The following is a 13,469-nucleotide window of genomic DNA, read 5'->3' as shown; positions in this document are numbered from 1 at the left end:
ATAACTAGATTTCCATGTGTTCTTGTTCCAGCTCTCTGTCCCCAGAGTGTCTCCTATGGGCACTGTTAGCAATATTTTTTCCCCTAACAGCTTTCTCCAAGCAGCTTCCCTGGGCTGTGAAAGTGCTCAAAATTACTATTTATATAAGATGGGACTCTGTCCTCAGTTGTCTCTCTTCACAAAGCTTATTGATGGTGATAAATTCATTAGTGGCTCCACTCCTTGTGTGCTCCAGTCATTGGTGACTCTAGTCACCAACTAAGTGTTCTAGCTCCAGGTTTGAGTGTTTGGGAGGTGTGCAAGGTGGTAGTACAAAAGTATAAAGGGCTCAAATGGCCCTGCCCTCCAAGGAGCAGCTACCTAGATTTGATGATCAGAAGAACTCAGACTAGAAATCTCAGTGCTAAATAAAATCTCCAGATAAATGTCTGCCCCTATTGGAAGTCATGTGGTCCAGGGGTGGGGCGAGGCTGGACTATCAGAAGGTCTTTAACCTCTAACATTTAACCTCTAACCTCTAACCTCCTCCATAGGCATCATCCTCATGATGACGCTGTGTGACCAGGTGGATATTTATGAGTTCCTTCCATCCAAGCGTAAGACTGACTTGTGCTACTATTACCAGAAGTTCTTTGACACCGCATGTACCATGGGCGCCTACCACCCACTCCTTTATGAAAAGAACCTGGTGAAGTTTCTTAACCTGGGCACGGATGAGGACATTTACCTGTTTGGAAAAGCCACACTGCGTGGCTTCCGGAACATTAGCTGCTAAGTGGGTTTCTTGACTAGGAGTCATCACCCTTCAATGCTGGGTGTTTTACAGCTGTTCTCCAGGATAACTCTTGAGAAGACCTGACTCCTGAACAAGTCCTCACCTTATACTCTAGGCCTTCCTGGAAAGGGCTCTGAAGTTTTGGGAGTCTGAGTGCCACCATCAAGTCTGTGCTGTAGCTGCAGAGCCATGTGAGCTGCCGTTCCCATCAGGACTGTTCCCCCAATGATCAGTGCTCTGCAATGCTTGAAATTGTACCAGGAAAGACACAGATTTAATAATTAAAAAAATACTCCCAAAACTCTGATTGTGCCCTGGTGTGGGGGTGGCAAGTAAGTGATACAGGAAGTAGGCAATGTTTTTATTTCTCCATAATGAGATTGTGCCCACGGTCTGTGCTCCTGGCAGAGGCAGCATTGCTCTCATGTGGATGATCTGATAGATCTATAGCCTGGTGCTGATGAGGAGAGGTTAAAGCCCCCTGGTCCTTCCTTAGGGAAAAAAGTACAGGAGGTTTTATCTCCATCATCAGGCAGAGAGGAAGAGTCAGACAGGGTGGCTGCAATATCCACCCAGCAGGAAGGCTTGTAGAGTGCTGGGTTTGCTGTTGGTTTGTTTGCGTACCCATGCATACCCATGAGGGGCTTCTCACATCCTCTGTGACCAGGATAACTCCTGAGGCAGTAAGTGGGTTCTAGTACAGGAGAAGACACAGGAATGGTCTATTTCAATAAGCTCAGTAGCCATTTATTCATTTTGAATATCATGAAGTCCTTGTATCCTGCCACCAATCAGAAATGCAATTGATGGGGCCGGAGAGATAGCACGTAGGTAAGGCATTTACTTTGCATGCAGAAGGTTGGTGGTTTGAATCCCGGCATCCCATATGGTCCCCAGAGCCTGCCAGGAGCGATTTCTGAGCATAGAGCTAGGAGTAACCCCTGAGCGCTGCTGGGTGTAACCCAAAAATTAAAGAAAAAAAAAAAGAAAAGAAAAAAGGAAAAAGAAATGCAATTGGTAAGGTTTAAAGTTAAAACAGCAATCTCAGAACTTCTGATCCATAAATGGCCATACATATGTTTTCCTTTCTTTTCTTTTTTTCTTTTTTTGGTAGCAATTGGATTACTCTTGGCTCTGTGCTCAGAAATTACTCCTGGAAGGTTCAGGGGATCATGTGGGATGCCAAAGATTGAATGCAGGTCAGCTGTGTGCAAGGCAAACACTCTCACCACTGTGCCATTGCTCCAGCCCTATATGCTTTCCTTTCCATCTCTCTCTCCTTTTCTTTTAGAGATCACAGTAGACATTGCTTGAAGTTACACTGATTCTGTGCTCAGGTAGCATTTGTTGATGCTAAGAGGTTCATGTGGTACCAGGGATCAAACCCAGGACTCCTACAGGCAAAGCACAGGCTCAGCTTTCTTTCTGTTTCTTATCCAAACTTCCTCTCCTTTTACCTATCTGAATTTAAGGATTTTATCATTTTTTGAGGGTAGGTCCTACCCTCTGTCTTAATGCAGCCCCATTGCAGGCAACATGGAAACCAGCCTCTACTGACTCTGTCCTGCCTTTGAGGGACATTTCTCAATTGGAAATGGTGCTCATTTCCAACTCTTACTTTTGAATGGCTTTTCCAAGACTTCTGTCTGCCAGCTTCTCTCCTAAACTCTTTAAAGCCATCTTTTCCTCCTCCCAAATGACTTTCAGGCATTTCCTACTTTAAAGGTCTACTGATTTTATCTACTTGATCTTCCCGGGCCCTCTGTGGAAGGTGTCTCTGGGAGTGGTAATGTGGCTCTCTAGAGCTTGAAATGGCTCAGAGGACAGAAATATGGAGGCCATAACTGATTCTCACATCCTCATGCCCTTCAGTTCCATCAGCAAGGGAGCAACATTAAGAGTTTCCCAGCAGAACCTTGTCCTTTGGACCTATTCCCTGGATACTTCTAATTTTCTCCCTTGGTGGAGGACCACACTGGATTAATCTAGCCCCTGTGGTGGGTGGGGGAAATACATGCCTTATGCAGTGTTCCAAACTCCTGACGCTAATCCACTGCTCTCAAGCACTTGTGTGTGAACTTCCCATCTGCCTCTTGGGAGCTGCAGAATCATTTGTGGTCTATTCCTGGATTCTGTCAGCAGTAGAAAGAAAGAACTCCTGAGGGAGCAGCCCTGGGATTTTAGATTCTTGTTTCCCAATTTGCTAATTATGCTTCCAATGGCAGATTCTCCTAATTGAGATTCTGTTTCTACATCTGTAAAATGAGGATGATGAGCCTGCCATGGGTTGTCATGAGAGTTTCATAAAACCCTGTCTGTCCTGAAACAGTTGCTGCCATGTAGGAAGTTCTTAATAGCTGCTGGTTTCCTTCATTTATGATGGACCTGAGCCTGCGGGCAGATCCATGCAGGATCCCGCTATGAGAGAGGCCAGAGAATAAAGCCCTGCCCTCAGGGAATTTAATATTCTGTGGGGAGATAACTCAGCTTAGAATTCTGTGGTGACCAAGGCTGTAGAGATGGAGAAACAAGCCCCATTTCTTCCCTGCCTAAGGCTCAAGCCTGATTCTGTTTGAGATTAGGCAGGCACAGGGACTGGTGCACGGTGAAACAACTTATGCCCACTTTTCTATGCCATTGAGTTCCTGGTTTGTATTAAATTCTGCACTGCAGTTTTGGAATCAGGAATACAAAACTAGACAAACATGGCCAGCCATTAGCAAGAGGTGCATATAGAGGTGGACGCCAAATCGCACTGGGTAGATGCTAGCTTTTAATGATTATTATAGAAGTGATCTAATTAATTTAAGCCTGATTATCAAGTTATCAAACTTTTAATTCTGTGCTTTAGATATATGGACTGTGCAGCAACATGCAAATAAAATACAGGAATCATTGTTGGTCAAATGATTTTTGTTTTGTTTTGTTTTTTGGGGGTCATACCTGGCAGCACTCAGGGGTTACTTCTGGCTCTAAGCTCAGAAATCACTCCTGGCAGGCTCGGGGAACCATATGGGATGCCGGAATTCAAAGCACCATCCTTCTGCATGCAAGGCAAAAGTCCTACCTCTATAATATCTCTCCGACCCCTGGTCAAATGACTTTTATATTTGTGACAGATAAGTTAAGAGCCACTGTCTTCAGTAATTTATCCTGTGTCATGAAGTCACAAAATGTGCCACCAGTCAAGTGTGTTTTTTTGAGTATGGTGTGGAATTGAAACATCCAGCTCAGAACCTTTTGACACATGCCTACATTCCCAAAGATTATATAAAATTTTAAAATAAATACGTTTTTCTAAAAAAGAAACTTGTCTCTATCTCTTCTTACTTTAAAGGGAATATTGTGTCTCCTTAGCCCACACCCCTTTACTTTACATTCCTTTACATCCCTTTACATTCTTTTGGGTGTAGGCTTCTTCCATCCTCCAGGAAAGCCATAACTCACGTGACAGGATAGTGATAGTGTCTTTGACATTGCTTCTTGATTTTTCTTCCCTTTGCCATTGTTTGGAATCCAGTAGGTGAGCCAATGTTAATCAAACACATCAGGGTAGGGTTACAAAGGGGACAGAAAGTTGAACAAAAGGAAGGAAACTCCATATTTCAGTTTCCCTAAATTAAAAACCCTGAAAGAACAATATCCCAAGATAAGAGCCAAAATGCATAGATGAGAGCCCTCCTATTTCAGACCATGACCTTGATTGGAAATAGATCAAATGTATAGTTAACCAAAATCCACCAGCAAAAGCGTGTGTGTGTGTGTGTGTGTGTGTGTGTGTGTGTGTGTGTGTTATTTTTGGGCCACACCCACAGGTGCTTAGAATTACTTCTAGCAAGCTCAGGGAACCCATATGGGATGCCAGCGATTGAACCAATGCTAGTTATGTGCAAAGCAAACACCCTACACACTTTAAGATAGTTCCAGTCCCCTGATTTTTGTATTTTGGGCCACACCCTGACTGTGCTCAGGGCTTACTCTTTGCTCTGTGTTCAGGTAACCATATAGATGCCAGGGATTGGACTGAGGTTTGCAGTATGCAAGGACCTTACTGTACTAGCTATCTCTGTGACCCATATTTATCTATTCTGCACTAAACACAGCCACCACACTTTCTTATACCTCCTTCACCTTTTTTCTCACCCAATTCCACCTTCTTCTTCCTAAGTAACCTTAGTTTTGTTGTCAATGATCACTGGTTAAGTTCTACTTCAGTTTATTTTTATCAGTTTTATATCTTTATCTTCCATGCCTTGGGGACAAATCATCTGGTACTTGTCTTTCTTTCCATCAAACTTACTTGTTTTCACTTAATTGTCTCAGGTCCCTTCCATTTTGCAATTAAAGGCAAAAGTTTATCTTTATTTTTATTTCTTGGAGGGGGAGTTCCCAAGTGGTTTCTGGGGGGCCTAGGGGCCACACCTGGCAATACTCTACTAATGGACTGTTTCCAGAGTCTAGTGCTAGAGTTCAAAGATATGGAGCTGCTTGGAGCCTGCAGTGCTGGAGATTATACAATCACCCCAGAGTTGTGAAGGGGGCCTCCAAGGTCACAGTAGTGGTTGTGGGGGTTTGTGAGAGGCTTCAAGGTCCCACCCAGTCATGCTCCAGAGACCATGTGGGCCAGGACTGAGCCAAAGTAGGGTACATCAGTCACATCTACTTTATCCAATCATCTACCACAAGCACTTCAGTGTTTAAACGCCTTAGCTATTGTAAATGCCACTGCAACCAACATTAGGCAGAACTGGCTTTTTGGACAGATACTTAGAAATTGGCTGGCAGGACCTGACACTTTAAAGGAGCACTTGTTGAGTTCTGCCATGTGCTTGAAATAAGAAAGGCACAAGTTACAGAAATGCCTCCTGCCTCCATGTGTATTCTACCAACAAATCTACTCACAAGTTCCTAGTTCTTAAAGAGCCCACTTCCTGGCAGGCTTCCAACTCAAATGACTGGCTCTAGATCATATTAGAAAGGGAAGAAGGGAAGTACAGTGCTCTTAATATACCCCTCTGTTTATTTGCAGCCCGTGCTGCTTTGTGGCCTTGCTGGCTTCTGATGATCCTCAAGGTAGTCTTCCGGTAAGTGCTATAGCAGGTGATGGGGAAGACATTTTCTCTCCAGGGCCACTGTCCTCTCTAACAACAGACAGCAACCTTCACCCCAAATGTTTATCCTTAATATCAGGGAGAGTAAAATCAGTTCCAGGAAAGAAGAAGTGAAATACCTCTGCCAAGATGCATTTATACCTCCACTCCCCTTAGCATCTAAATTAAGTTCCTAAGAGAAAGGAATTCTATTCAGTCTCCAGTCTACTAAGAGTGTTATTAGGACAAAGAGACAATGATGCAGCAATTGACCTACCCCTAGTTTATTATTCTGCAAAATAATAGCTAAACTTGGATAGTTAATCAGTAATTGTTCAGTAACAATTGATAAGCTTCAGATGTGCCTAGAAAGACTCTACAATACAAATGTAAAATACAAAAAAAGTGAATCAAACAAGATGAAGAACAATGGATAGAGAAACATTTTGGTAGGAATTGGAGGAATTTCAATGGGTGACCTTTTTGAGGACTGGTTAGATGTTTTCCCCTTTCCTTTTTTTTTTCCTTTAAAATGCTTTTTCTGGGCCAGAGAGATAGTCCAATCAGTAAGACTTTTGCCTTAACATGTAGCCAATCTTAGTTTGATCTCTGCACTATATATGGTCCTTTGAATGCTACCAGGAATCATTTTTGAGCACAGAACCAGGAGTAAACCCTGAACACTGCTGGGTATGACCCAAACAGTCCACGCCCACCCAATAAAATTATGAAAGTAATGTATATTGTCAAAGGAGCAAAGAATCACAAAGGCTGTACATGGATTCTGTCTTATTTATCTTAATGTTCTTTGGCTGAAATTTTAAAGTTAAGATATCAGCAAGGGGACTTCTGAGAATTATGTTATGGGTGATTGTCCTTCCACTGTAACTTTACCTTGTCCTCTTTCTTTGCATCCTTGTTCTCATAATTAAAAATAAAAAATTAAAAAAAATCACAAAGGAAGAAAGATAGCCACTTCTTTTATTCAAAGATAATTTCTATTGGCAGCTCCCAATTCTATATATTAAATTATATGTACAAATAAATATAATTAAGTATCAAATATAACATAACATATGTGTATTATAATATATACCTGTTTACATATACTTAAATACATGTTGGTTTATCCTATCAGTTTTCTCTATATAAAGATGTATCTCAAAAATACTTTCATAACATTAAGAAGCTTCAGAAATATTCTTTGAATTGTTGATTGAATTTGATCATAACGATGTGTTGAATTTGCACAATTTCTTCTAAATTAGGGCATATAGTTTCTTTACACGTGTCCTGCACCAAATAACTGCACATGTAAGTATATGCCTTCATCTCTGATTGTGTACAGATGCTCTCTTTGCTGAACTACTGTGTTTTTCAAGCCTTATTTTTTTATATGTTATTTGTTTGCAAGCTTGCTCTTTGATCTGTGTTCAGGGGTCACCCAGGTGTAGCCTCAATTGCCCCGAGCCAGCTGCAGTGAGCAGTTCCATCTTTTAACTGGCCCCACCCTATATTTTTAATGTTCCTTCAGTGTTCTGGTAAACAGGGAGTTAACAATTTCCCATGGTCATAGGATTATGTCTTAGAGCTTATGTTCATTGAGAGACTAACAGGTAAAGCCTAAGGCAAACCCAAAGGACTTAGACCAGCAAGATCACTCTTTGATCCTTGTATTCTTTATAACTTTCTTACCAATTGGTTTTTGGGCCACACCCAGCGTTGCTCAGGGGTTACTCCTGGCTGTCTGCTCAGAAATAGCTCCTGGCAGGCACGGGGGACCATATGGGACACCGGGATTCGAACCAACCACCTTTGGTCTTGGATCGGCTGCTTGCAAGGCAAACGCCACTGTGCTATCTCTCCGGGCCCACAGAGTCTTTTAAGGCCTACACATAGACTCAGTTTTCCTATAAACCCCCCACAACAAGCCATACATAACTTAGTCCTATGTTAAGTTTCTCTCTACTTCTTTCTCATCTACTTTTCAATAAAACTTGTAACTCTGAATTTGAATGTTGCTCAATATTAAGGAACTTGAGAATCGTGGATCATTACAGAGACCCACCATCACTACTCCTGCATCATTGGTGGGCTTGAAGACCATATAAGGTGCCAGAGATGGAAACTGAGTTGGCTGCCTGCAAGGCTGTGCTGGTTTGTATATTCTTTTTGTTTTCTTTCTTTTTCTTTTTTTTTTTTTGTTTTACTTTTCTGGGCTACACCCATCAGTGCTCAGGAGTTATCTCCTGGTTCTGCATTTAGGAATTGCACCTGGCAGTGTAGAGAAAACCATACAGGATGCCGGGAAAAGAACTCAAGTATAGTGTACAAGGCAAATGTCCTACCACAGTACTGTCACTCTAGCCTGATTTGTATATTCTTGTGAACCACAGTGGTGCCATTAGTTTGGGCCTGAACCTAGAAAAACAAAACAGAATAGGCCACCCAGTACCCAGAATAAGAATAGAAAATCCCCCAATTTCTGGGAGGGCAGAGAACAGATAATAACAAGCACACAGGTCTCATAAACAAGATGCATGGCTTAATCTAGCATCTACTTTGCTCTATGTGCCTTGAAAGAATATGAATATGTGCCTTGAATACACTGGCTTAAATGTAAAAATTGTGTGCCTACCCCATGCTTGGGGCTCCAAGTTTCTAACTTGCAGGTCCTTATTGCTCCAAGTCCCATTGACTTCCTGACCCTCAGCGCTGAATCTTAATAAATCTATCCTTAGACTCCCCTCTCTGAGTCCTCTGTTCTGCATGGCAACTGGCCACCTAACATTCTGATTATTTACAAAATATTTTGTCCTTATGTTTATTTCTTGCCAGTACCCAAAGTGTTCAGAGGCCACTTGTGATCAGGGCCTACTCCTGGATGTCTCGGCTCTGATTCCTGATGTTTTGTGGCTAGATTCCATGTTCAAATGGAGTGCTGGACAAATCATAGGTGAGAGTTGGGCTGTGCTCTTCGATTGGTTATGACTTTATGGGCCTTTGTGATCTGACAGTTGCTGTTTGGGCTCTACTATTGGGCAAAGTGACCCTTCACTATTTGGAAAGGGCTTTTTGCTCTATCCACAGTTGAGTGGGATTAGAGAATGTATTCTGCAGTCAGAGGAATTGTTGTCAGGGATTCTTTGTAATATGAGGCCACGGGCTATAGTCCATGATTTGGCCTATTGTTGAATTATTGTCTGGGCTTCCTACCTGTTCAGAAATGGGGTCCACTAGTTGGGGAAAGCTGCAGAGGGGACTCATAGGTTGGTAGGACCATAGGTTTGGTGTCAAAACTGCTCAGGCTCACTGTTCAGGCTGCTTTGTTATGAGAGCCTTTGGCTACTTAACGGTTGAGCAGAGCTTCTCCCTTGGCTTCCTGTCCAAAAAGGATGGTAGGATGGGCTCTGTGGCCATGTGGGTTCTCTGGCCAGGTTTTCTGGCTGGCTGGAACTGGCAGTTTTCCATGATTACTAGTTGAGTGAGGTTGCTAATTGGCTTTTCTTCAAATGAGGCAGAAAACAAGTTCTTTGAGGAAGCATTCAAAGCAGAAAGAACTTCCAAATTTCAGATTTGGCCCACAGATGGGCAATCACTGGCTGGATTCTCTGCTTGACTCTTGCTAGATGCAGAAAAGTGGGGGGTTGGGGCCAGAGAGATAGCATGGAGGTAGGGCATTTGCCTTGCATGCAGAAGGACAGTGGTTCAAATTCTGGCACCCCGAACCTACCAGGAGCGACTTTTGAGCATAGAGCCAGGAGTAACCCTTGAGCGCTGCCAGGTGTGACCCCACCCCCCCAAAAAAAACAAACAGAAAAAGAGAAAAGAAAAGTTGTGGGTCTCATGCTACCTAGTGCTCAAGACTCACCAGTGATTTACCAGTGATCTCTGCTATATGTGTTCTGCTGTGGGATGATCTTAGTTCCCTCTTTCTACTGAAGAAAGGAGACTTGGGAAGAAACTCTTGGTAAAATGTGTCATCCTGAAGAAGGGGCAATTCTGTTCTGTCAAAGTGAAACATCTCCTTTACCCCTTCTAAAGCTATCAGAGTCAATCTCAGCAGACCAAAAAGAAACTTCTGACTCAGCTCTAGCACCCTCGAAGTGCTTTTACTGTGTCACCCTCTTGATGGATTGTGGTTAATTGGTATTGTGAAGGGAACTGAAGTTAGGAATGATCTATGTTGCCTTTGACAAAAATACAGTTTCAAAACACCATGATTAAATTTACCAAGTTGTTCATAATAAAATCATTTCAGGCATTAAACATTTAACACCAAGTCCACCACAAGTGTGAACTTCCCTTCAGCAGTGTCCCCAGTTTCCTTCTCACCACCCTGGTCTGCATCCTGGCAGGCACAAACAAATTTATTTTATATTGTTCATTACAACACAAAGGCAAATGGAATGATCAAAACTTAGATTAACTGGGCCGGGCGGTGGCGCTAAAGGTAAGGTGCCTGCCTTGCCTGCGCTAGCCTTGGACGGACCGCGGTTCGATCCCCCGGTGTCCCATATGGTCCCCCAAGCCAAGAGCAACTTCTGAGCACATAGCCAGGAGTAACCCCTGAGCGTTACTGGGTGTGGCCCAAAAACCAAAAAAAAAAAAAAAAAACCTTAGATTAACAAGGGACAATCATTGCTATATCTCTTCCTGGTATTACTAAAGTCAGTGTCTAAGGATTTACTGAGTTGTGGTTGGTGCTCTTTGAGCCTTCTGTGTTACTAAGTTTGTAGATTACTATATAACCTTCCCATCAGATTTCCTGTGATACTACTGGAATGACAATACTATCAAAGTTTGAGATGACTACAACTGCCACATAATCCAGAATGTATATACCTGAAACAAATTTTGTGGTTTGACAGTTAGATGAGGTCTAGTCTCATAGCTGAGCCATTTCTTTTGAAGGGTACCAGGTGTGGGGCTGGGCGGCTGTAGATTCTGCAGAAAAGAAATCTATCTCCCCATCCCCACCATTCTGAGAATTCCTCAGAGATATCAGCTGACATTTTCTTTATCCCATGTCACTTATTGATGGTGTCAGTCATTCTGTGTCTTTTTTTTTAATAGCTATTCATATTTTTCTCTTAAAATAATTGGAGAAGAATTAGTGTTTCTAGGTTAATTATGCTCTTAGCAAAGAGTATCAAGAAAAGTCGCATAGGAGAGCTCAGTACTTGTCTAAAGACCCATCTGTGATTCAGTACCTTTTATCCAGTTGAGATGTGGTAGGTGCCCTCATATGTTTTTCTTTTCCATTTTCTAATTTTCTCAGCATATATAGGATTACAATGAACTTATGTGCTGTGTGCCTCTCTCACAACAAAGCTGGTAGATTCCCTTGCAAAAATGTTTGATTTTATTTGTCTTTATTCCTAGTGACTACTGAAGAACTCTATTCATATAAAAGAACATTTTGTTAAATTGCCTGGGAAGATTTAGTAATCTAGAAATTAAATATTAACCAATTCACTTTGGTTCTATTATTATTAGATAAATTCTTCAATACTGAAGTTATGGCTTAGAAAATAAAATTAAATGTTAAAATATAATAAATCATTAGAGAACGTCTTAGTTCTGTATGCTTTATATCTTCTGAGTAGATAAGTAAGAAGCCCAAAATATTAGGAATTAATGAAACCATTTTATTTTTTAAAGAAAATACTCTTTTTCTCTGAGTACAGGATTTTAAACCTCAGTTTTCTAGAAGGATTAAGGACAATAAGAAGAATCAATAAAATAATTAAATAACTGAGTTTTGATTATGAGGTTTCAGTGGTCAGAGAGGATCAATTAATTAGATTTGACATATTTATAACCTCATATCTTTGTATATTTTTGTATCATATAACACAGCATCTTTCTAGATAAATTTTATTCTTCAAGGGTATCTTAAATGTATAAATGATTTCCAATAAAAAGAAAGCATGCCATTTTCGTCTAGTAACAAAATTATTTATCAGAAAGAATATAGAAATATAGATAATAAGAAAAACAAAGAAAAAAATTTTTCTACATTGAATTTGGCATGTCTTTATTAGGAAGTCTGCTTTTCTGTTATTAAATAAGAGATCTTTTCTGCCACTTCCTTTATACAATGTGTGTAAATGGCACAACAAAGCCCAAACTATTATTTGTAGGTACCCTAGACCAGGAAATACTAGAAAACTAGTTTTGAGGATTTTTACCCCTTGCATAAAAAAAAATAACTTGGGGCTGAAATGACTGCACAGTGGGTAGGGCATTTGCCTTGAACATAGTCTACCTGGGTTTGATCTCCAGCATTCCATATGATCCTCCAAGCCTGCCAGAAGTGATTTCTGAGTGCAGAACCAGAACTAACCCCTGAACGCCTCTGGGTATGGCCCCCCAAAACAAACAAAAATAAACAACTTAACTGAGGTAGAATTAACTTGCAATGAACTGTACACATTTAAATTGATAATTTGACAGATTTTGGTTCATGTATACACCTGTTACCCATCACCACAATTAAGATATAAATAACCCCATCACCTCCTAAAATGTTATCTTCAGTCTCCATTATAATCACCTCCTGCCACTTTTCCCTGATCATTTTCATTTCCTCAGTACTTACTGTTTTCTTTATTATAGATTAGAATTTCTAGAATTTTTTTTTATAAAAGGAACTACATAGATTGGACATGCATGTATCTTTCTTTGACAGTCAAAGTTTGACAAAAATGCAGAATCAGTGAGGATGGGAACACACACACGCACACATACACACGCACGCACCCACACACACACACACACACACACACACACTTGGGAGGTTCATTGGAGGAGAGTCACAGGTAATTATGAGAACTGAGAAAGCAAACTCTTTGGCTATATATGCATGCTTAATGAAGAAGCTTAAAGTCCATAACATTGAAAACCATCAAAGAATTATTGCCTGGGTAGAAACAACAAACCCAAGAAACCAATAAGAATAACCTAGAACTTCAAGAAATCGTGCTAGAACCCTATAAGAACAAAATGGGACTCTGTTCCATTCTTGTTACCTGTCACCTTGGTGATAATGGCATCCTGTGGAAGCCAAGATTATTTGGCTAAAACTAAAAAACTAAACATATACCTATCTGGCCCTACTCAGAAAAACTGGAGAGCCCAGGGGGCCAGGGAGGGCAGAGAAATTCCAGAACAACACAGAGTTAGTAGGTTGACCACAGTGCTTGTCCAGTACAAAGTGGTTGCTGCTTCCCCCAAATTCCAAAACCTCAAAAAAACTCCCTGGGAAGCCACTGTAACTGGAAACAGACTTGAAAGAAAAAAAATCTGTGGGAATTAGTCCAGACTAACCAAGTCAACCAAGTTCATTAACAACTAACATATGCTCTGCAGAATCCAGATCTTTTGCTTGGTACAAATACCTTGAACTTCTTTTGTGTTTTTGTATTAGTAGCTTATTCCTTTTCATTGCATTCCATTGTATGAATAATAGTTTATTTTTATGAAAATACTGATATGTATAATAATTATATCTTAGAAGGATATTTGGATTATTTAGATATATTATAGTTATTTAACTTCATTATATATTGATTATTTATATTATATAGTTGCCCAGTTTG

General features: G+C 40.9%; 1 protein-coding gene across 4 annotated transcripts in view; it reads left to right on the top strand.

Moving 5' to 3' along the window:
* ST6GAL1 (ST6 beta-galactoside alpha-2,6-sialyltransferase 1) overlaps positions 1-853 on the top strand; it is a 179,796-nt gene extending 178,943 nt beyond the window's left edge. For all 4 annotated transcript variants that reach the window (XM_049775739.1, XM_049775741.1, XM_049775738.1 and 1 more), the window contains one exon: positions 534-853. In XM_049775739.1, coding sequence (XP_049631696.1) covers positions 534-775 — 242 coding nt within the window. In that variant the 3' untranslated portion in view covers positions 776-853. The remainder of the gene's footprint in view (positions 1-533) is intronic.
* Positions 854-13,469: the final 12,616 nt, after the last annotated feature.

The sequence above is a fragment of the Suncus etruscus genome, chromosome 6 (genome assembly GCF_024139225.1).
Source record: "Suncus etruscus isolate mSunEtr1 chromosome 6, mSunEtr1.pri.cur, whole genome shotgun sequence".
In the NCBI taxonomy this organism is placed as follows: domain Eukaryota; kingdom Metazoa; phylum Chordata; class Mammalia; order Eulipotyphla; family Soricidae; genus Suncus; species Suncus etruscus.
Note: the sequence above shows the minus strand (reverse complement) of the source record. Positions and strands in the feature narration are given on the sequence as shown.